The sequence below is a fragment of the Chelmon rostratus genome, chromosome 4 (assembly GCF_017976325.1).
Source record: "Chelmon rostratus isolate fCheRos1 chromosome 4, fCheRos1.pri, whole genome shotgun sequence".
Lineage (NCBI taxonomy): Eukaryota > Metazoa > Chordata > Actinopteri > Chaetodontiformes > Chaetodontidae > Chelmon > Chelmon rostratus.
In genome coordinates this window covers 16,510,883-16,536,683 of record NC_055661.1, presented here as the reverse complement: position 1 = coordinate 16,536,683, position 25,801 = coordinate 16,510,883, and the positions used below count along the sequence as shown (strand labels likewise).

Genomic DNA, 25,801 nt, shown 5'->3' with positions numbered 1-25,801 from the left:
TCGCTATGGTGCCTGGGCATTCATTTTACAGTTGTTTCTTGCTACAACTCATACCCTGATAAAGCAGGTGTGCAGTAACTCATGCAATGCCCCAGGCAAAAACAATATGTTTCAGTCCAGGGAAAGCAGAAAATAGTGCACTCCTTACATTTAACATGAGCCACTAAGGAAAAACTACGAAGACATTTTTCATGTGATACACCAGAGAAGTGTGAGCAGCGCTGTAATTACATTTCATAAAAGTCCAACATGAAGGAGCTTCATAGATGAAATGTTGATAAACACTAACTATCTGATATAAATCTGCTCCACATCTCCAAGTACAAAAAGAAAGCTTGACCCCCCTCCCCATAAAAAAAAATATTTGTTGGTTGAATTTGAAAGGATAAGCTATATCAATGAAAGAAGCTCTGATTGGAATGCAATGTGCATAGTGAATCTAATCGCATTTGAGTACTTTGATTTCCTCCATTAGGCTGCCTGTAGAGCATGCAGAGAATGTGAAGAGGTGCTGTTACACTGCTCGAGCTGAGCACAGTCGCTCTCCGTCGTACCACCGGTACTGAAAACATGGAAGAGGCAGAGAGCCAAAGAGGGGAGGGAGTCAGAGGCAGGACCGAGAAAGAGAGGGGGAGGGATGGCGGAAAGTGGAGGCACACGTGGAGGACGATGACAGGAAAATTCAGAAACAATGGGGCCAAGTTGGAGAATGAGAAGACAGGTTCTATCTTCCAGTGGATTGGAGGAGAGGCAGCCGGACCCCAGGCAGCAACACCTCCGTATCTATTGCCTCCATTGGATAATGGGTCTGGCTGATAGCAGCAAACCCCCCCACCAACACGCACACACACCACTGCTACTATCACCATAGGCCCCACGGTGTGGATGAGAGGCTTCAGCGCAGTGGAGCTGTGGATAAATCGCCTTTGAGGTTGGCTGCTACCTGTGGCGAATTAGGCTCTATTGACCAGAGGAGATGACTCTGTGTGCTCCCTCCTGGTGATGGGGGTATAGAACGGCGCACACACGAACACACGCACGCACACAAGCGGGCGACATGAAGGTGTACACAGCTGACTGGCTGTTTTGACACTGAGCTGAAGGCAGATTTGGCTGGCTGGCTTCACCTCAGCCTCCTCCTCTCTCACCCCTCCGCCCCCACCTGTATCCTTTTACTCAACACAGTGAAATTCTCGCTGCACGGCCTGTCACAGCGGTTGAGAGACAACCGGTGCTTAGTGTCCTTTCAGCACTAGCATTTAGCTGGCTGGGAGAAATGCCCGTCTCCATTCTGCACCAATACCCTTTTATTGCTATAACTGTTGTTCTTTCATGACTCGCGGACTCGCAGAGGTGAGAGCAACAGTCACACACACCAACAACATGCTTTGCAAATTTATGGTTAAGTTTACACGCAGCAGCATGAAAAGGCCGCAGCTCAAGAAAACCAACGCATGCGTCGGCATCGTTTGTTACTGATCGTCATTGTTTCTTTTTAAACATCTGGGCCGAGGCTGCTTGGCAAACGTCCAGATGATTCCCAATAAACTGTGGGGCCCTTTATAGGTTCCTCTCTTCCAAATTATGAAAGATGATAATGATAAGATCCAGCCCTGCATGGGTGGGGAGTTTAGAGTCCAGACAGAAATAAAATGAAAATGAATCCCCGTTCGGCGGCATGATTTAAGATAAAGGCCTCCCAACCCCAGCCAATAAATCAAAGAGACATCTGCCGTAATCCAAGCACATTCCTTTAGCATGTCGGCAAACAACTGTAACTTGTTTACACACCTCACTCAAGAGGGCTGCTTGTCACGACTCGCCGGGATGTCGAGCTCCATGCTCCAGTTACACATGTACAAATAAATCACTTTGAAGTCTTTTTTTTCCTTTCATTTCTTCATTGCTACCTGCTATCAGCAGTGAAACTGTGGGGGTAATTAATGTTAGAGCTGGTTAATACCAACTAATGGGTTTGACTCTCCTAAAGCGTTTCATTGGAGAGAGATAGCCGCAAAGCAAACCGGATGGCTTCAGCTTTGGGGAAGGGGGCGCGGGGTGGATTCACTGAGCCGGCGTCTGCGCTGGACAAGACAGAAAAGCCGGGCTGGGATCGCTCAAAAAAAAAAAAAAAAAAAGTGTTGTTCTCAGTTCGCACCATCATAGAACGCAGTTGTACATTAAAGAGCTTCATTAACGAGAAATATTCTGAAAGGGACAAAAGTGAAAGGGCTAAAATAATCCTAACGGAGGGGGTTTCATTTCATGTTTATGATACAAACTAATCCTCTTTCGCGAGTGAAAAAGATGCTAATGTGGATGTAGTCTTCCCACAGAGACTCGTGCATAAACAATGCAGCCTCTCTGACCACTGCTGTTCCTGTGTACATAGCGTGTCAGCCTGTAATCCTGCCAGCAACACAGTAATCTTATTACCTTTATGCCGTGGCTTAGTTTAATTTGAGCCAGTGAAAGCTGAGAGGAATTAACCCGTAGGTATTAAAATGGACACTCCGCTCAGGCAGTCACTTCTTCACAGAGATGTCTAAGTGGATAAGTTTATAAGCAGTCACTGTGAGGGATGGGTATTGATCTGTTGGTAGTGCTGCAGCAGTCTTTTCTATAGCTTTTGTGATTCATAACATGGACCAAACATTTTCTGCTTTCTGCAGCGACACAGCTGAATACCTTCCCCGTGCAATACTCCTTTGATTATGACAAAAGCAGCAAATCCCACGTTTGGGCTATATAGCAAAACCAGGACAGGATCCTTGATTATTATGTCTCTGCTGCACTCAGCCCAAGGGGAACCTTCAATTAGCTGTCATAGAGCGTGAGCACATGGAGCCATATTCTCCAAAGTACCGCAGATAGTCGGGACAGACTTATTCATAACCTCTTTGTGTGATCCGACGCCCACGCATTGTTGCACTTATATGTATGACAGCGGTCCTGTTATTACCACCGGGGTTATAGACCTGGGACTGATGGCAGACAATGGGACGGGAATCCAGGACGGCAGCGCGGCTCGTCACGTAAGCACTCAGGAACACACACACACGGAGACGAGATGAGACTTTAGCAGGACTCAGTAGTCACGCCGGGCTGACAAATGAAAACTGACAGCGTGTGTGTCTTTTATATTATGCTTAATGGCCTCACTTTCAGTAGGCACCGCGTGGCTGTTCATCAGGGTAATGTTTCATACACATTACCAGGTGCTGTTTATCTTGCGAGGGAGGGGGGGCAAAAAATGGTCAGGGAACACACATTTAGCATTAGTTTCAGCTAATTTGCCACATAAGAAGTTAAAAAGAATTATTAGATCTCGCTCGGCCCCCTCCTCTATCCTCTGCCCCGTCATGGAACGATCTGATGATGATGCTTTAGCGGGAGACTCAGTCTTCGCTAAAGTGAAAGGACCGCGCGTTTTGCACATGATGAACTGTGGCTCCTGGGTGGTAATCACCTCCGAATGGAAGAGGAGCCACAAAAGTTAACAAGTCAGTGGAGCCTCAAACAAAGTCTGTTTCTGCCATCAGAGAGGGGGCCCCACACTCAGTCTTTGTGAGGGCACCAAGAGGATCTAGCGGACAGAAAACACACAAGTAACCCATCAAGTCATTCGGCTCAGAACGCAGGTTAATTGAAATAAGGTGTTGAACTATGAAAAAAAATAATGCGCAAATTGCTTCTTCTGCCAAAGTATCTCTGCTTCAAACGCGCGATTCACTCACTCCTCTCCAGATGCACCCTTGCTTGGAAGTTCATATGGAAATGGAGCTGTTCTTGAGTATGAAATAGTGTGATGATTTATAACACGTTTGTGATGCATTCTGATATCTACCAATAATAACAATAATACACAAAGGAAATTGGATTACACGTCTTTCACTCTGCGCTGCATTTGTAGCTGTGGAGGGGAACACGGTGTATGATTGCTTGTGTATCAGCAGTAAATATGAAGAAAGCTGAGTGAAAATTCGTATAATTTCCCACGAGTCATGTCCTTGTGAGGGTGTGTACAGTATATGTCCATGTCTTAGGGAACAAAACCTAATAGTTGGATTATGTTATTTACTGCTGTCTCCAATATTTCTCTTTCCCACAATACAAACGCATTGATTCATATGGACACAGGCGGGCAGAGTGCACTCCCACACACACACACACATACACGCTTATAAACGCGTGTACACACTCATATACACCCTCACACACGGAATGACACCAAAGTATAGAGAACAGACATAGCAGCTGCCAGACTACAGTTTTTTTCCCCCTCCTTGCAGCTTTCTCTGTACTGTATGTGCCTCAAATTTCAAGCATTAACTCCAAGTGTGCCGAGCAGACTGATATTTAATGCCGTGCACACAGGAGGGTGTCTATCTCAGAGGTGTTCACACACACACAGATACACTTCCAAACAGATGCACATACATAAGCATACAAGCACGCGAACCAGATTAGAGAAACACAGACACACATCGACACAATAATCAGGCCTGTGTGAAATAAATCTCCTCAAAGGCGTGTGTCAGGGAGTGATGGGGGACCATTGTGATGTCTGAGTAATAATTCTTTTAATACGCCTTGTTTCACAGTCAGGCTGTAATCAAACAAGAGACTGTGGATCCCCTTGGCTATAGGGCTCAGTGTAACCATAATCACACCCCCCGTCCTCACTCTCTTTTATGTAAAACAACTCTTTGTGACATTTTAAATCATAACCCCGGGTTTGCCGTTGCCCACATACTTGCTCGCTGACAGCCGAGATCACTTGGCCACACTGTGTGCAGCAGCGGCGGTGACTGGCAGCTTGGGAACACGAGAAAACATTCTCTTGAGGTGCGTTCTGGGATGAAGGGTGAAATGTTCTACCTCGCCTGGAAGCAACTGGCCCTCGTGCGCTACGATGTTCGGTGCGGGAGGAGCAGCAGAGTTCGGGATCCGATTTCAGAGGAGACAGGTGACCTCCTGGCCTCGCGTCCTGAGCAGACTTTGCTGCCACCAGACACTGGCTGGTTAGGTATTATCCCACGATGTAAAACCAGAGACATTGTGAACAAGACTGTAAATCCCCATCGTGGGATTTCCCTCCCCCTTTTATTGCCCAAGTTAAATTCACCCTATATCGTAACCAAGAATGAGACCAGAGGGTCACGGTGCAGACAGAATAATGTCACAGTATATCATAAAACGGTGGTTAAAAAAGCTACATGGGAGAAATAAAGAATGGAAGCTGGCATATAGGGAGATCCTGTAGTCCAGCACTGAACAATGAGGCCTTTAGCTAAAGATACACTCCACAGTGGTGCCCCAGCATCTCAGAAATTCTTCCCAGTTTGCACAGCTCAAAACATTATCAGTAAGCTGGGCAAAACTCTGGGATTTAGGGACACCTTTAAGCGCTATAATAAAATAAAGGGCTTGTTGAGTTAACCCGTCACTACGACCCACACACCGGTTTAAGGCTGTAGGTCACTTTGGGGGATTTCCACACACATTCCTGGCGGTTCTCGGCAGATTGTTGTGCACAGCGAGGTGTTTGATTTGAGCTGGTGCTGGCTTGTGTAGTCAGTCAACATCAGCGTGATCCCGACAACAGCCGACTGGAGTTCAGGTGGACAGGAGAGAACGTGAGAAAGAGCCTCAGAGAAGCTGTATCAAGAGCAACATTTTTAACTCGTATAGGTGGTTTACACCAGCAGCAGCTCACAGCTGCACTTTGCAAAAAGTCTTTCAGTGGAATAGTGTCACTTAATGTCTTATAAACTGTTCCCTGAATGACAAAACTGGGTAGTGTGTGATGTGCCATGATGGCCGTCTTTGTCCTGTTTTTGTGTGTGCACAGTTTCCCAGAAGGCATAGCTAAGGATTTACTTAAATCCTGTCATTTAGTGTGCACTGCTCTCACTGGGCATGATTTGAACAGTCTGACCAAGGCTTTAGCCTGACTTCAAGATGTGTGCGGATATATATGTGTAGACATGCAAGCACAGAAATGCAAATACCCATATGTAGGGCACAGTTCACGGATGATCATGGAGGAGGAGGACCGAGGAGAACGCTGGCGGTACAGGCAGAGGGAGGGGGGAAGAAAAATCAAAAAAGACAGAGAGAGAGGGGCGAGCGAAAGAGAGAGAGACAGACAGAAACAGCACGAGTGAATCCAATAGAGACGGAGGAGATGAAATGAAAGAGAGAGACAATAAGATGGAAGCAGACAGAGAGAGAAGCAAGGAGAAAATGACAGGACAGACAAACAAAAACAAAAAGGGCGAATTTCCACATCACTATCCTCTCCTTTCACACAAACAAATTGGCTGTTTTTAACACATCCTGATCCCTGCTCCTGCACCTCTGGTGAGCATGTAGGAGGCAGACGTCTCTGCCATTTTACCAGAGCACCTCAGACGGCCGATGTAGCAGTTTAAAGAATCCATATCTCGCTCTGTTTTTCCTGCTTTCTCTCTTAATGTTGCCACGCACGAGTTGACCTCTATGTAAGCACTGCAGAAGACAGCAGTGAATCATAGTGGTGCTTATTAGAGAGCCGTATATTCATCAGACTATAAGAGGTAGGCTCTCTGGGGTGACTGCTAATGCATATGACTCACAAGCATCTGTAGCAGCTGAGGATTTTTGCATTGTAAAGCACTTTTATAACACACAAACTACAGGGCATTGTTCTGACCACATGCAGAGTTTTGCAGCTAATTGGCAAGTCGCGTTAGTGAGCCATACCTTATAATTTCAAACAAATTGGGTCATTGCCTTCCTTACGATCCCCACTTGCAAATGTATAATTTGAGGACGCAGCAAAGATTGAAGCTGCATGCAAATGTATTGACATTTGAACAATTAAAGAGGAGGTCTTGATTTGTGTGGGTGTTAACTGCAGCTCCGGGGGCTTTTACACGGAAGTTATTCAGAATCTAATTTTGCAACGAGGGATAAATAAAAGGTTTCCGAGGCTCACCTGTGTCCCATTGAGGCAGTGAATACAGTCTGTTTGTGCATACTTGTAGTAAAAAATAGCTTTTGATATGCTTACTGAGTGGTTTGAGGCCACATATTGGAGCATGGCATGAATAAACGGTCCATAGAAATGGGTGCATAATGAGTTTTCTCTGGGAATACCTCATTTAAATCAATTTAATCATCTCACTTACAAGACGCGACAAAGGAATATGTCTTTTTATGAGCTCCTATATGCAAGAAGAAAGACAGGCATGAAGCCATGGTTAAATGAGTGGATTATGGCGCTGCTGGTCAAAGCCAAGAGACGGACTTACTGACCCATTTAATGTCCACTTCCAGTGGAGCCGCTTGTTGGATGTGACCCCATCCACTCCCCCATAATCCTACAAGAGATGATCTTGCTTCGACACGAGCGGCGTTATTGGACTTGACAAGAACCCAACTGTCTGCCGCACAGCGTCTCAACATCACTGTGATGTGATTGCATTCCATGACGGAGCGGGTCATGTGACAGAGTTGTTTGTGCACTTAAAATATGTGGAGAGAAAAAATGGAGCAGGATGTGCAGTGACAAACGGATACAGTCTCAATCTCACCCCCGCAATTATATCGTTGACTCATCCTCATGTACGTGCTTTGAAATTCTCTGGAAGAAAAATCTGTGGTTGAATAAAAAACCCGCAGATCCTTCCTTTTTTTTCCTTTCAAGTTTGACTTTTAAAAAGTCAACCAATTAACACATGTCTAGCATCTACATTAATAATTAGCCGTGCTCTGCTGTACAAACAATGCTTTCCGCATGTGCCAAGCTTTTACATGTGCTTGATTTGAGCAAAGCTGAAACGCTGTTTTGATTTTTAGTTTTCCTTTTTTTTTTTAGGCACGCGCTACTCAAAAAAACATACCTTCAACTTTTAACACCACAAAAGCATTCTGATAGCTTATTTCAGTGCCTAGTGAAGCAGGCGCTGGAACGGGCATCAAGATATCACGGCGAGGGCAACCAGTGACAGCCAGAAAAAAGTGCCATCATTTATGTGTCAACATCAGCCATGTGGGAGGACAAGTTTATTGACATCTTGATGATCATCCTGGACCATTCTCCCCCTGCACTCATCGACTGCGACTCAACATACATTAGTCAGCAGCAGGGCCAGGCTCGTGTCTCATTTGTCAGGAAGAGAGGACCGGGTCCTTGTTGACATTAAAATAAAGATGTGTGAATACAGAAGCCCTGAGGAGCAAATGCCATACGTCAGGTAGCGTTTGTTTCTAAATGTGATCTAGAGGAAGGGAAGTGGGTTCCTTTGGGTGCTTGGGGAGGTCTAACTGTGTGAATAAACACTTGTAAAGTGTGTTTCTCTGTCTCTCTCTCTCTCTCTCTCTCTCTCTCTCACACACACACACACACACACACACAACGCAAATAACTATAATACACTCTTATTTCAGGATCCTTTTAAAGCCTGCGATTTCTCTATCAGTGTCCGTTCAGAAAATGAATAAATCAATTGAGCGTGCAGCCTGTACATACAGCTTTTTCAGAGAATCCATAACAGCTAAGCTGGAAATAAAGGCTGTTGTGGAGGCTGTTGCTTGACTGCTTAATAATCAGTTTACTGTACATAAACACATAATGGCATGACATTCTTATTAGATAGCATAAAAGGTCATGCTATGGCCACTTTTACAGCAGCTGCGTGCAAATGCAAGGCACAGCTTCGAATCGGCTCATCTGAATTCTCTAAAAGGAGGAAACACCTTTTGACTGGAGCATATTCCTCAGTTGTTCTAAATTTAGTTGCAATATGCTAATGTTTAATTAAAAAAATCCCTGAGTATCTGTCTTACTGGCTGTGCAGAAACTTCAAGCGTGCGCTTCAGAGTTGGAAAAAAGAAAACATTTTTCATCTTGCTCCCCATGACAGCGGCAGTATTCAACTCAGTGCCCCCTCTGCATATTCATTTTGCTTTCCAACCTGCACCGCGTTCTTTGTCACGGTAAAGCTCGCCTTGGCTCGGCTGGATTGATGCCGTTTCCACCGGCCGCACCCAATTTAGCAGCCCTAGGCCATGTCCCATCAATACGAAAGTGGCAGAGCAAACGCATTAATAAATATTGAGCTCTCGGATAATCTGAGTAAAAGTTGCTCGACCTCTGTGACTCATCAGTGGCTGCGTAGAGCATTACGTGGACTTAGGAGTCTGGGTGTGGAGGGGATTAGGATAATTACTGTTATTATATTCTCATTGTAAAGACGATCGCAGGCCTAGGCTAGCCTCCCTCAGCTCTTGACAGCTAAATTAAAAACATACACTGATGATGTGACCCTGGATGATTGATCCCTCTCCCTTGTGTTTAACATCTATTTCTCTCTTAGGCAGAAACTTGAATCCTCGAGTCCACCTACAGAGTGTGAAGTTTTTTTTAATGGCCGATGGAGATTTGGAGTTCCGTCATCACTTGGGGAATGATCTAACCTTGCCCCAGGCCAGACTTTGCACCTGTCCGGGCATGTATGTTTCCAGAAGTGAAAATATATCTCTCTGTCCCTGTCTCTCTATAAAAAAAAAAGGGATATGCTAGCAGGGGTCCCTCGAGTCTTAGCACCAGGGACTCAGGGAACGCCCGGATGGTAAACCTCCACAAATCCCCTAGATACTGATCCCTTATGATATGGTAACTGGCTTCGAGGTGTTGTTTACGACGGAGCCCCACTCACTTCACCCCCGAGATGCTTTCCTACACTCCAAAGCTTCCGTAACATATCTAGCACATATTAGATTCTAAATTAAAAATCAGTCAGCTGTGACACTTAATACATAGATGGGGAATACCAAAGAAATATGAAAGTGCACTTGACAGCAACTAAAATCACAATTTCAGCAATGCAATTTAACAATATTGCCTGTAAAGGAAATGATTGGGGGGGACTGGGCTCTTACCATGTGCTGGATCAGGTGGGCCAAACTCCAGGTTGTATCTCAGGATGTAAAAATTATTCCACACATAGAGCTGGTTATCTCGCGGATTGTAATCCACAGCTGCGATGTACTGGTACTGGTTGGGAAAGTGGATATCAACGTATTCCCCACGGTTCTGTTTGGTATTGTAAATGTAATCAATCAGGCTCTTGCTGACCTCACTTTCATTGTCTTCATAGGTGGAGCGGACCACATAGAGTACTCCACAAACCATGAAGGCATTGGAGGCGGAGCGCTTATCGTACGCCGTGTCCCAGGTAGCCTCAAAACGCAGCGTGTAGGGGTTCAACTGGCTGATCACCATCATGCCGTTGTTCTGCTCCGTGGCGTAGATGACCCACAACCCGTTCTCATCTACCGCCAGGTCAATGTCTGTCTTACCACCCCACTTGTAGGGCGACGTGTCGTGGTAGTTGGCATTATTGATGATCGCCTCACCGCTTTTGATTCGAGTCCGCAGGTCAAACTTCACAATGTTGCGGGTACGCTCCTTGTTGAAAAACACGGCCCCGTCGTAGACCACAAATCCAGTCCCATCCACCCGGTGGGGCAGCTTGTAGGTGATGGTCTGCCGGGCGTTTTGGAAGTCGTCCAGGGAGGAGTACTCAATGAGAGTGTCTGTCCTATAGGGAGTCCAAGGCATGAAGTAGATTTTGTCGCCGGCTTGCAGTGGGTCTTTGCACCAGGCACCAGCTTGTTGCTCCGCTTCAAATAGAAAGGAAGGATCACCGACAGCTTTCAGAGTCCCAGGACAAAGAAAAACTAGTAATGGGAGAAGAGTAGAATAAGAAACAGGCACAGGTTAACATGTGGAGGATAAAACCACACAAAACAATATGCAAAATCCATATAATCTCTAATGTCTTCATTTTGTTTTACAGGTTGTCCACGAGGAGTGGGGACAGACACACATTAAAGAGTGGCCGAAACACAACTAACAACTATAGCCAATATTCACAAGCAGTATAAGGATTTTGGTTTTGTGCATAGAAAGAAAAAAAGGAATAGGAAAGTTATTAAGCATAATGTTTAAATATATTAAGTAGTCTGAAACAAAAGGAAGCTTGGCCTCATAGACATTTACTGTAGGGAGTAGAACACAAATGAGGGGAAATAGAACAGAAACAAAACTTAACAAAACAATTGGTCCTGTAAACAAAAAAAATGCAGCCAACTAAAGTCACTTGGCAACAGACGGGAGAGGTTATGAGAGAGCAGGAGTCAGCGGAGTCTGCAAAATATTTGTGTGCACTTTGATGTGTCTCAGTAACACCACCATTTCTACGGTGTATACCGGAGAGGCCCGTCATTACGAAGTGGTGCAAATGTCACAACCATCAAGAATTAAAAAACTTTTCATTACGGGTCTCTTGAGGTGTTTTGGTTGTTGCTCTGAGGCATAGGAGGCATAAGAATCAACAGAGAAAAGAGCAGCAAGTGGTCAGGTGAGAATAATGGGGAGAAGAGTGAGAAGGGGGGGGGGGGCTCTGAGAGAAAAGGGACAGTAGAAATCAATAGCTTGAAAAAAAGGGCCAAGAAACACTGTTACCATGGCATGCTATGGAAAAGGGTTTGGAAGCCAGGCAATATGAGATTCTGCTGAGTAGCAAAAGCACCCAGGGAGAATGAGAAGAGGAAGCCCCTATGGACTACAGCCAACACGCCCCCATTTACATCTTTTGGCTGCTGTCTTTTTCATGGCCAGCCTCACTTCCCTTGTTGCACTACACTGGCCGTTAAATTACATTCGGGAGGGGGGGGGGTTCTGACGATAACGTCTGCGATGCGTTAGTCTGGGCCACCATGGGAAAATAGGTAGTTTACAGCCAGATGCCACAAAACAAGGAGCTAGGGTTTGGATCGTGTCTGTTATTTACCTTTTTGCTCCACTTCTATTTTAAGCGTTGGAAGAGAGAATGAAAGGGGTGCAAGGGGAAAAAAAAGAGGTTAATATGAATTAACTGTCATCGCTACGATTACATATGCAGAAACACGTTACGAGACATGGACAAAGATGGGTAGACCTATTTATAGAAAGCAGGAAAGTCATCAGAGACGTGACACACACTCGTCATGGTCCTGTCTAAGAAAAAGGGTTTGATTAGAACATCGAGAGCGGTCCGATCACGTTTGTGATCATGACCAATCGTAACAATTGGTTTATAGGAAAGTGGTGGATGGATTTTATATTTGACAGACTGCCAACTGCCTGTGAGTATGTGCTATCACGAACGGCCTAACGTCTGACATTCAGAGGTAAAGGATCTTTGATTTCTGTTGAAAACACAGGCGAGCAATTCTGAGAGACTGATTTGCTGTTACAACCCTCATTCCAAAAAAGATGGGCTGCGTGAAAATAGGATGTGATCATTTTCTAATCCTTTATGACATGTACGCAATTGAAAACAGTACAAAGACAATATATTTAATGTTTTACCTCATCAGCTTCATTGATTTTGTAAATATCTGCTTATTCTTAATTTGATGCAGCAACATGTTTCAAATAAGTTGGGACAGGAGCAACTAAAGACTGGGAAAGTTGTAGAATGATCCAAAAACACCTGTTTGGATCATTCCACAGGTAAACAGGTTGATTGGTAACAGGTGATAGTATCATGATTGTGTATGAAAAGAGCATCCTGAAAAGGCTCAGTCGTTCACAAGCGAGGATGGAGCGAGGTTCCCCTCTTTGTGAACACATGATTGTATAAAGGTTGTTAGTACATGAGCTCTAGGACACTTTGTGAAACCGCGGTCAATGAACAGGGTTTTTATTTATGTTCTACACGGCACCCTAACTTTTTTTGGAATCAGGGTCGTATTTCCAAATATTGTAAAAATAATTATAGGTTAATGACAACCATTTTCTGAAACTCAAAACCATCCTGTGGATTCTACAGTAAAGTGACGTTTATTGTGTGATTTTACTGATGTTAATTATAATTTCAGTCCATGTGACTCTGATTTTGGTGAAAAGCCAAACCGAGCTGCTTTCAAACTGTGGTTTGTTTTAATCCACCCACCACCATAAACCAAGCCCAACTCCATAAAAAATAAAGTTAAATATAAAGAAGTGTACACTTCATTGCTATATATTTAAAATATAGATGTGAATACAAGAAATATGCCATTTTATCATTTAGGATCTGTAAAAACTGACTAATACCAACAGAAGAGCCTGTGAGCTGCTCTAATCTTACTTAAACACTTTTAAAACTGCGAAGCCACGTAAACAGAAAAAACTAATTGTGGCCTTTTCAAGGAAGCAGGTAATCAGTGTAAATCACTGGAGCACAATACATTAATATGGCTTATGTGCACTCACTGCTGAAATGTATTTAACTCCACAGTACAACACCGCACTTAATTTGTTGAGTTATTTTATGCTTTCCAATACAAGTCGGCTATAAATTGGCCAACATGGGCACATTCAAACGAGGCTCTCCGAAGGTAACTGTGCTAAGAAGCATTACCAAGTCCATTAATCTGAGATGCCAGTGACTGACTTAAAAACATGTCACAAGACTTAAAACGCAAAAAGGAACCAGCTTATTTTTAACTGCAGCAACAAGACTGTAAATGATTTATGACTTGTTTGGAAGAATTCTTCAGAAAAGGCGTTTGTCACGTGAGTCTAAAGCCTAGGTCAGACGAAAAGGCTGTTCCAGTCCCAGCTGGGACAATTCAGCTGAGTCTGCTGACTGTTCAATTAGCAAGCTGTTGACAAAATATGGGGGGGGGGGCAAAGATGATGTATTCAGTCATTCAATGATGCTTCCTCTTACTGTGTGTAAAGAAAAATAGCATTAAAAAATCCACTTCTCATTACATGGTACTGAATGGACAGTTTATGTTATAGAAAAGCAGTTTGTCTTATTTTATTCTTCTTTGACTTAATAAGTAATTTCTACCAATGCGGACTGATTCAGGCACATTGCTATTAGATATAATCTGAGAGTTATTCTTTCATCAATATAGTAATTGTTTACTAGTGGAGATGTTAATCTCCCAACTACAGGCTGCTTGCGTCGGTTCTTTTGCCCTTGATCAACACTTCTATTGGTTTTTGGCTTCAGTCTTAGATGGATTCATAATACAAAGGCTCAATCACAGAAGGCCTCCGAGAATCAGCGCTGAAATACTAATTGTACACATTTTGGGCCAGTTTGCACCATGGGATAATGTGAGCAATCATAAATTAGGTTCCCCTTGAATCCTGCAACCCTCCGGCTCCAATTAGTGCAGGTTCGTATTAGAATTTGAATCTGTTGTAATTGTTGAGTCTGACCTAGGCCTCAGCGCCCCCCCAAAAAACACACACAAAAAAAAAAAAGCAGTGGAAATAAGAGCATTATAAGGATCCGTAAATGAATGCACGCCAGTCTGGAGAAGAAATTTAAATGTGTTGCAGCTAACTAAGAGATCAAACACGGATGGGAAGCAAACAAATTACAAATTACACAAACAGTCGAGCACTCAGAGGCCGCCTCAGCCGCATACAACAGAGGAGGCGAGAAGAGGACAGAGAAAAGGCGGCGCGAAGGAAACCTGGAAAGAAAAGGAGAACACATGACGGTAGGCCTGATGACGTTAGTAGAAATGTAAAAATAGAAATGGCAATCAGTGTGATCAGTAATCGGTCAGTGGATGAAGAGAGTGAGTCAGATAGCCGAGGAGGTTTCCTGCAGATTGCACAGGGAAGGGAAGAGAGTCAGTCACTTTTAATACAGCAACATTAAAAACAAACAAACATGAGACACATCCCAACCCACACTATCCCCCAAAGACCCTAAACTTTCTCCACTAGACATCACAGACTTTCTAGGGAATTCCTGCTGTCTATGAACTATTACTAATCAAATTAGAACGACTATTAATAATCAGGTGGTCCGTCTTGATATGGATGGATGTCTGCAGTCAGCTGCGACTCCGTTAGCGGCTCCAGTGATTAATCTAAATTAAAGCATCGTGTAAACTATGCTGAATAAACAAGGAGGGAAAAACTGAACACACAAAAAAAGGGGGATCCAAAAATCATGCTGTTACAGTTTAACTTCAATTCTGATAATCTGGCCATCACTGTCACATGGGGCAGGGGGGGGTTTACTGGCATTAGAAGGTGATGAAAAATGAAAACATTAGCACTGAGGACTGTTTATGCCCACTGGCACGACTCTACAGTTTTGCAAGGGTAGAACGGGAATGGTGTCTTTTTTCTTTTTATTCCAAAAAAGCTCACACAGAGCAGTCTTAATAAAAAAAAAAACACATCTTGGCTTTTATGTTGCCTGATTCAAGCAATTACTCGAGCCAATTCAGAGGGCAATCCAGTGCCAGGTGAAGGCAAAATTTACATCCTTGGCTGGAACATGAAGATAATGTTGCTAATGAGGGCAGTTCATGACAAGAACCAAATTATGAAGCCAAAAGGATGAAAATGGTGGAAATGTAGGCAAGTTGTTGCAAAGCCACTTGCACAGAAGTGAAAAATCCCAAATTGCTTGTGTGATTATGCTTAGACAATAGAGTGAATTTAATTTGATAGCACATTACATTCAGTCGGTGACAGAGGCGAAAAACAACTGTTTGTAATATTGTGTTATTAAACTGCTGGTTATATTTCATGGGACAGATCGACTTTAAGGGGCAGCAGCTACAGTCAAAATGAGGACACTGTCTGCGGTCCCGTCGTTGATCAGCTTAATGTGGATTTAATAATACGTTTTCTTGCAAAACAACTTCTCAAGTCTTGTATCCCTGCAAATCCTGGCGATCCTAAGCTCCTGAACCGCTGCAATGTTTTTAATCACAAATCATGGTATTTGGCATATGATCTATTCCATCTGAAAACTAGAAAACTGCAGTAAGGTATTTGCTATCCCATCTTAAACTGTAGTGAGGGTTTGCTCTGGTGAGGAAAAGCTCAGTAAATCTTCCCCTATGATTGCCTTTCCCTGCGTTAGTCTGACTCTACAAAATGATCTGGGGTATATGGATTTTATTTTGGGGCAGAGGAAACAGAGGACTGGTAAGAGGGTAGAAACATAACACAGAACTCGCCTGTAAATCACAATCTATCACAGTTAACAACAGGGCTTGAGTGGGAAAGGCTGGACTGGGCTTTGTGTGGACTGGGTCAGACTGGGAGAACACTAAGCACTTACCAGGGCAGTTGCGATAGGATACATTCTGTGTTCTTGGTCCTATTCTGGTTGGGCATGGACCTTGAGAAGCAAAAAGACGGGGCTACAGACATGCATGTTTGAAACTGCTCAGAGTGAAGCGAGGACCTGTTCGGCATTTGTGTTAAGACAGATTTTGCCAGGACTGAGAGTCCTTGGGCAGAAGTTTATTTTTCACCACACTACAGCGGTCTCGACTGTTTCCTTGGTGCAAGAAGGAGGCAAAAGACAATCATAACAGTGGGTGGACATGAGTGCACCTTGAGGCTAATCCTGCTATTAAGGTTTGAGGTAACACAGCAAGACACGGGATCGATACTTCACTTAACTACGAGGCAAGTAGAAAAAACCAAAAAAGCAAAACAAAAGCAAAACCAAGCAGTAAGGCGTTTAAGGTAAAAGCTGCCAGATTTGGCTTTGCTCAATAACGTGGACTCAAATACTCATTCTTGCTTATTCCAATTTTAATTACAGGTCCTCAAAGCCTCGCAGAGGTTAACCTTTAAGTTGTAATGAGCTTCACCACCTAATGATGTTCACTAATGCATTCTAATTCAACACTGAGGGGGACGGCTTGGACAGGTATACTGGTAATGAGCAATGCAGAAAAAAACGTGTTTCATAAAATATGTATTTTATAGAAATATAAAAATGTGCTGTAGCATAAAGCTGCATAATTTATCTGTGGGCTTAACTTCCCTTCAAAACTAAAACATATCTAAAGACATCGCTGTACAAAATTCTCAGTACCACAAGGGCTGCCAATCTTCCCATCACTCCCACTCTAATTATTTCAGTTCAGCCTGATTAGTGATTCCGGCAATTCATCTGAATCTTTGCCATTAATCAGTTTGTAAAGGTTACACGAGGGAATTTCCCTCACAAATTGCAAATGAACATGGCAGCTTAAAGGACAAAGGGCAATCTAAAGATTGTTTGGGAGCTGAATGGCAATGAATATTTTAGCATCCAAGGAGCAGACAAAATGTTAAGACTATCTCTTTGGATGAAATATTAGCTTGTTGACTTACGAGTGGAGCCATTCTGCTCTGTTACATAATGAAACATCTGTTAACACATTTCCAACACCTGTTGTATGGATGTATATTGAGCCATCAAGGTGAGCTGCGTTTTGCGCCTGATAGACTTCTCCGAACAAGACTCGAGTAATGAAACACTCGCTTGTCATCGCGGAGAGTCAGCATGACTTCCTTCCTCCACCCTCCGTCTATTCTGCTACCTCATAACCAGGCTCGTCGATCCGCTGGAATCACGGCGAGCACATCAATAATGAAGGCGGTACAGAAGAGGACCAAAGGGTTTTACAGGTCACATTTCATGAAAAGTTCATGGTGAGACACAGATGGAGGAACAGACAGCGGTAAAGGGTGCTGGAAGGTGTTGCACATGAAGAGAGCGGACTGTCTGGACAAGGCATGAGGAAGAAATGGGACGGGGCATGGCGTGACACTGAGGAGAGAAGAGAGAGGGCCGAAAGAAAGGGCGAAACTGAGGATGGGCGGGGGGAGGGTGGAGGGAGAGTTCTCAAGTCACGACAGAAGGGTCATACTTACTGTAGGGCACACACTCATACTGGACCTCCAGGTACTTGTAGGTCCCCGGGCAGGGGTCAGGGAAGACATCTGAACCCGTGATCACGATACACTGGGTCCGATTGTTGCATCTGATGGGGGGAAAAACAAAGAGACGGAAACAGATTTAGCAAATTTGCTCCTAAATGCATGCACGCTGGCCTTTTCAAGCAGAGTAAACAGTCAAAGGAATTAAACACACAAATAAATGGAGGACAGGAAATAAAAGCAGCAACAAATGTTCTTCACACATTTTCAGGCTGGGGAATATTCAAGTTACCCAACAAAGAGGTCGCCCTTTTTGAATGGTGAACGGCTGCCGTTAACAATAAAGTCAGGGCCACTGCTTTCCACTCAGCGCTCACCTATTGCGTCTTCCCTGCCATGTGTTCGTGTCATTGAGGTCCTTTGTGCACTGTGCCATTCTGTATGTCCTTTTCAAGAGCTTGAATAATCTGTTTGTGCAAGCATGGGCTAATGAAGGAATCTGCAAACGCTCTGCAGCATTTTTATGAAACCACATCACCTGTTTCGACAATAACTGGCCAGCGGTGTGTTGCATTCCTGTTTTTTTTTTTTCAGTGAATCTTGCAGCTACACACGGTTTGGGGCTCCTTGTCTGTGCAAGTCGTGATCAACTGGCTGCTGCATGTGTGTGTGTGTGTGTGTGTGTGTGGTGAAACTGCTGTTTTGAGATGACAATAAAATGAAATTTGGAATTCAACTAAATATACATAAACGGCACAAATCAATCCAACAAATGTATGTGGAAAAGGACAAAGCCTTTTCCACAACTGCACAGGGACCTAATGTGATTTTGGAATTTACCCCCCACGTCTGTGTTTCGTGGGGCGCATTTGCACGGGATAAACAAAGTCTGTGTGTTTCACTCAAATGTCCCGACTTATTGATCTGATCCTGCTCCTTCTCTGAATGGGTCTACATGCTGAGTAGCTAGATGAGGCTCTTGAATTTGCACCCAAAATGCCATCAAAGGTCTCATTAATGATTTCAACGCCAGCTTCTATAATTTTTTGACCCAGAAGAGCTAAAAATGCCAAAATGCTCATCAAAGTATCTTTCAAGAAAAAAAAAAAAAAATCTGAATGAATCCTGTGTGCAGTAAATGTGTTTTAGATCACATCTTTTACACAAGGGGTTGAGAACAGAGACGATCTATATACATTAGAAATGACACGGCAGACCTAAAGGCGCAGAATATAATTCATGCAAACCGATGAAAACAAAAGACGTCGCTCGGGATCATGGGAGTTGTCGTTTTCATTGTTAAACAGCCGCCATCGCTGATGAAATCCTATCTGAAGTGACTCAGGCGGAAATGTTCACAGACGAGGCCGAGGTATTAAAGTTTTATTCGCGTCACGTTTAGTCGTGTTAGGCGACTTCCTTTCTCGCTCTCTGACGTTTAATCTGGCGCTTCCTGTGTTTCCCTGGAAGTTATAGAAGATGCAGGAGGGAAAGGGGAGATGACGCCGCTACAGAAATAAAAATATATAATATAGGTGAGGTTGTTTTTAGTTATTTTGATGTGGAATGTTACATATTGTGCATTAAGGTTATATGCAAGTGAAAATAGGACATAACATTTAATTTTTTATGACAACACAATCATGTTTTAGCATTCATACATTTATATATACATATATAAATGTGTGTGCGTGCATGCGTGTGTGTGTGTGTGTGTGTGTGTGTGTGTGTGTGTGTGTGTACATTTTGTTGTTCATTTCAGCAGCCGTTCGCAGCATTGCTGAAAGCTAATTTCGGTCACTGCCTTTAACATCTGGAGAGCAGACTTTCTAATTGAGCCTGTGGTGCGCTCCGAAGCCCGGGGAATTGCAGGTGACCACCTTTTTGATGTACCGAAATCATGATAATGACATCAATACCCCGAGCGAGGCGTCTCTGCTACCAAGGGGACGTAAAATCCTATTGGCGATGCGAGGAGCCAGATCAATAACTCTGTTCTGCTGATTTAGCAGGGACCAGAGATAATATTTGTTTCTTCTTATCGCAGACCAGTGCACCCATTTACAGCAGATCATTGGAAAATGTATTACTGGTTGCATTGTATTGTGCTTTGGGTTTTGCCTTTGTTTTGGGCTGCTGAAGTAATCACTGCTCTGTGTCCAAATGTTATTAATATAATATTGGGCGGCACAGTGAAAGAGTGGAGAGTTGCTTACTGTTGAGGTGTATAGCATTGAAAGACACAGGGGGCAGGAAATTAGCGCTGTTTAGGTTTCAGGAAGAAAACGACCACATTTTAGCTGCATACAATGAGTGCATGCAGTGTATTATGGCTTCCAACACAAAAAATGATTCAGCAACTTAAACAAACGGCTCCTGCGTTCAAATAAAAAACACACTACATCACAATAACGGCAGGGAGTGGAATTAGCCATTACCTTTTTCTCTTTTTTTTCCAAGCACAAAGGCAATTCATCGCCCTCTTCCTCATGTTCTATTTCTCCCAATCAGCATGTAAGCCAATTAACCTTTTTTTTTATTTCTCGAAATGCGTTTGATAGAGAGCACTTTTTTAATTTCACTGCAGAAATAAAAGGAATTTTTATTTTGGCTTTTGGCAATGTGAAAGCATTATATCATATCACAGAGCCAATATTCTACATTTGTCTCTATATCTGCGTGTATGTGTGTGTGTGCATCTGTGTTTAGCGAAGGTCTCAAGGGGAATTTCACTTTATTAATGACCTTCACGTGTGATAACAGATGAGAATATCAGCATATTGTATTTGTTTTTATGGAAATGAATTACTGTTTTGGAATTAAAACATGCACCTCATGCTGGGCCCATAATACGCCGCTTGATTTTCTGGGTAATATTTCATGACTCTGCAGCACTTTCCATATATTATATGGTCACTTTGATGATTCTGTCCCCTTTGCTCATGCATAAGCATATCATGCTGGAGCAATATAAATTACAGTGCTTTATCTAACAGATTCCAATGAGACCGAGGAATGAACGCCTGGTTTATATTAGGCATATGAAACAGAATGATATCAAAAATAAAATTCATGACACTAATGAGACATAGACCTGCCATCGTTTCTCAGGCAAATGTATTAAACAACAGCACGTAAGCACCGGAGAAGAAAAACTCTCATATTTCTTTTGAAACAATGTTGACATAAGTGTTGATAGCTCTTTCTGATATATTGCCCTAATTTTAGAGCTGCGGAGCAGGGGCGCCCAGATCCACGGGATTGTGCGACTGTGATTCCTTCTCATCTAGAGAAACCTTGGGCTTCTCCTGAGACCAATTGAAAAAGCCCTAATGACTTCTTCCATGCATAGTCCTAGCCTTCAATTTGAGAGAGAGAGCATGTAATTGAAATTCCTCCCATAAAAAGTTCAGCATTTGGGCCTGCCAGGGCACAGGTCTCAAAGTGCACACTAATTAAATACATGTAAAATATGATATCTCTGACTATCTTTTGATAGTCTGAGGCTATATAGTAATTAATCATGTACATAATGAATATTAAGTCAAAGGAAGCTTTTCTCCACTTTCCTCCAGAGTGAAACATTCTATTTCTATAAATACCTTGACTGCTCAACAGGATTTTACTAAAGTAGAGAGAGGGCTAATTTATTTCATCCTGTAATGCAGGAGAGAGAATAATTCGGCAGCTGGAGAAGGAGCTCAATATGAAGTTCTTTAAAGGCAAAAATGTTGCAATTAATCTTTTTTTTTTTTTGGAGGGACATTAACCAGGTGTTTGGTAATAATTCTGGATTATCCGAAAATCAAGAAAAATATACAGTGCCTTGTCAAACAATGGGCAAGATTTAGCAAAGGGTTGTCCAAAAACAAAATAGAGCTCCACACCCTGAATATGACTAATCTACACTGGCTAAAATACCAAAGCTGCATCTTTGGTATCAGCTACTTCATGATATGCTTATTTCTTCATAAATTAACAATAATCAGAGTGTTCCAATTGTCAAAAATCAACATATTTTTCTTCATGTAAAACTAAAATAGGACGGAGCTACTTCTTGCTTTGATTGCCTCCATTTTGCCTACCAGCCCGTTAATCACACTGCAGTATTCCAAATGTAATCCCATCACATCTCTGACCTTTTGGGAGAGGCAGACATCAGTACAATTAGAGTGTCATAGAAAATGCTTCTTGGATTTGATGCAAATCTCCTTTAAAAATGAGCGCTCCCCGCTGACAGCGGGAAGGGGCGCGGGAAGATGCCAACAAGGTGTAACTGATAGCACTCCTGGTACCATGTATCCACATGCAATTTAACCTTTTCCACTGCCATCATAAAGCATGCCAGAGGAATAATAGGACATGAGGATAATGTGCTAAATGAATAATAAATTACCTTGACTATGAAAAACGCTACTTCCACTAACAAATGCGGTAAAAGGCATTACTTACGTCTGAAGTCTGTCTAATTCATAGCAGACTGTAATTCAGATCTGTTTTTCCCTGTTTAAGAGCAGATTCAATATCATTTTAAGCAACTGTTTGCTGTGTTCAGTAGATCAGTGCAAGATCGCTTCTCGGCTTTGCTTATGGTGCACTACTCTAACCTCAGTAAATGTAAGCTTTCAGTATATTTTATTTGCAATTTATTAATACGCACCCCTCTACTTTTAGTATAAAGAACAAGTTAGTGGAGCAGACATACTGGCCAATATTAGCTTTGTTATCAGCACAGGTGTCAGCCAAGACGACACAAATTTGCAGTGCAGAGATGCCAAAGATATGATAATTGAGGTAAATTAAGAAATATTTACAAACCAGAGAATGCTGGCGAGTCTTTCATTTCTTAACCCCCGTCCTTTTCGAAACATTTGTTTAAGTCAATGTGTTGATTTAAAAAGGAATCACTAGGCAATATAAATATGCAATGATTGGATTTTTAAAACCTAATATATAATATCTAACTTAATATCGACAAAAGGCTTGATCTACCAAGCCAAGGGCTGCTTTTCTGTAAAAAAAAGTAGCCCAACAGCTGCGAATACCTCACATGCAAAGTATTATTTCAAAGCTTTGCATTCATACTGTAAAATTTCTATGGAAAAAGGTCATGTAAACCTCGTCTTTACACTTTTGGCTGCTTTTAACTTGAACCAGCATGGACAGACACGGGTGTCTCTCATAACCATTAAAAGTTCATGTGAAACGTCATGTGCTGCACATGGGCGAGATACTCCTTAATTGCTGAATCCTGGCCTGTTTGGGTCCCTCTGCTGACTTTCCTACCCCCTCACAACATGCTGCAGAGTTGAGGAAGCCTCAGCAGCCACTTGGAATTCACAAAATAAAAAATAGCATCAGCAGCGAAAACAATCTCTGTGTAACTGGAGGAGAAAAGCGACATGAGTGAGGGGAGCACATTACAGAAAAAGGCACAGTCTACTTCCTGGTGCTCCCAGTTTGAATTTCAATCAAATTAGCGTCTCTTAAACTCAAAGTGACCCGTCTAGCTCCATTTCATCTGAAATGCTGATGAGGTTCATGGCACAATTATCAAGGCAGACATCTCTCTCAAGAGGCAAGCCTGTTGATAGCAGACAGGTCATTGAAAAATTTAATCATTTCCAGGGCCACAGAATGGCAGCAAAAGAAACAATCTGTTGCAAACAGGACACAACACACACTCACACACACCCCCCCACTAGATGTATAATCATCCCCAATATCGGTATATTTAGACCATTTTCTAAGGGGGTGGCCCATTAATGTTTCAGGAAATAGGTCGTTAGAAATTAACCATTAGCATCCTGCCTTCAACTTGAGGCCTGACCCAATATCCGGGTAAAACTTGTAATCACTGTCATATGCTTGTGTTTACGCTATATTTACTGGAGCTGCCAATGGTGCTCAATGGGGGGATACCAGGCTCTTACAGAGTCTGGAGGAAGGCTGTCTGACTCACTTCTGTCCATCTTGCCTATTGATTTTCAAACCAGCGAAGGTATATCGCCATGCCGCCCAAGTCGATGGAAATACAATTGTGACATTCTGCAGCTCGACATGTGACCTTTATAAGATGTCAGAATGCCACCCCAGCACACCCAGGCATAAAGTCGAAGCTACACAGGAATGACTTAAAAACAACAATGTTAATGTCCTGGAGTGACTGAGTCCGGATCAAGGACCTGTGGCTGCTCCCTCATGACCCCCGTCTAACCTGACAGAGCCTGAGCAGTTCTGTGAAGAAGAACGGGGAAGAACTGGAGCGTCCAGATGAGCAAAGCTGATAGAGGCTCCCCCACAAACAGGTTCAAAACCGACAAGAATACATACGCAAGCACATATTTGCATTATATCATACGCGTATATCATACTTCTATCACATTTGTAATGAATTCAGATCAGTTTGTAGAGGTCTGTTTTCACTTTGACGTGAAAGATCAGACGTAAAAAAAAACCAAAATTAAATCTACTTTGAAAGGATAACACAAGCAGGCGAAAACTTTTTGTGGACACTTTTTTTAACACAAGCAGAATGCAGCACTGATGAATTTGAATTTTAGATGTCTGATTCATCTGAAAATCCATAAACTGTATGTACCATCAATGATTAATATTCACAAGCTGTAAGTTCTGAAGGGGATGGGCCATATAGATTAGAATCATTTTAATAGAACAGAATCATATATTGTGATATTGATATATATCATGATATCAGAAATTGTTTTGTGAGTTTTGTGAACAAAATAACCAGGAACTGAAATGCTTGTTTTTGGCAAGTCCAGCAATTCAAATATTTTATATACATATACATTATCATCATAATATACTGATGCAAAAATCCTACAAAATTCAATATGACCATAAAGCAGTTCTGATCATTGACTTTAAACACTGCCTAAAATGGTCTAATACAAGGGTTCATCCAGCTTTTTAAGAATAAAATTCAAGCACTTTCAAGGTACCTAAACCAGAAATTTCCAGACTCTCGCATTTTATCATCCCATCTAAATTGTTGCTAAATGAAACTGCGAAGGACAGAGTTTATACCCACAACAATCAATGTATATTGTCCCTGTTTATTTATTTTAAGTTTTGATCATGATTATTTCATGCCTCTAATTCTAATGCCAGGAAGCATATTCAAGCATATTCCTAACCTTGAAAACATCAGAGTTAATTAAGCATTTTTCAGACTTTCAAGACTTTGTACAAACGCTGTAATACAAGTGTCCTACTCGAGGGCCGCTGGGCACAATTTTTTCCTGCCCGCAATAGATGGTTCTGATTTTCTGTTTTAGCCTATAGGCTACTGGCCCATTTCCATAATGTCAACAACGTGCTGCACTCCAATCCCCAGCAGCGTTCTGCGTTCTAAACCAAGCCAGTCTCCTGCTGAAAATGTTAGAGCATTAGAAAACAGCAGAACGAGCGGGCTCTGTGCGAGGCATTGCCATGGTTACCCATTTAAAAAAGGCTGCGTTCTGACAAGTCAACGATCAATCAATCACTCGCTCGCTTAAAAAAAATAAACAGCAGTCAAGTGGAGTGCAGGCAGATGGGAGCAAACACTCAAAAACAGACACGGGCATTTAAAAATTATCTTTTTTAAACATCGGCAGAGACTCCACGGGGTTTCATTTACTACATGTTTTAATTTTCTGTCGACGTCAAGTAGTTATTTTTTTGGCCCCTCAGTAGAATCACTGGGTCTAACGTGGTCACCCCAGGAGGAGAGCACTAGCTATACCCCTCCTTATCTGGCCGGCACATTAATTTATAATTTCTTAAGATGCCCTCTTCAGTGATTGAGTTTGACACCCCGGGTCTAATAACATGCAGAAATGTTAAAGTGATCGCAGCCACGGTAAGAGTGGCAGGGCAGATACTGTACAGTGCAACTGTTGACGCCATATGCTGCTCTACTGCCCAGCCCTTTTGTGGTTGTATGTACATGTTAGTGACATAACACACAACATGTTTGTTGGTGAGCCTACAAACATCCATTTCCTCTCATATTTATATGCAAAAAATAAATAAATTATTTAATATTATTTAATTCTACAAGTG

General features: G+C 42.6%; 1 protein-coding gene across 9 annotated transcripts in view; it reads right to left on the bottom strand.

Moving 5' to 3' along the window:
- Positions 1-25,801, bottom strand: part of adgrl2a (adhesion G protein-coupled receptor L2a) — a 96,648-nt gene that overhangs the window by 26,076 nt on the left and 44,771 nt on the right. For all 9 annotated transcript variants that reach the window (XM_041936031.1, XM_041936032.1, XM_041936033.1 and 6 more), the window contains exons 4-5: positions 17,726-17,835; positions 9,931-10,731 (exon numbers count right to left, since the gene is read on the bottom strand). In XM_041936031.1, the coding sequence (XP_041791965.1) occupies positions 9,931-10,731; positions 17,726-17,835 (911 nt within the window). The remainder of the gene's footprint in view (positions 1-9,930; positions 10,732-17,725; positions 17,836-25,801) is intronic.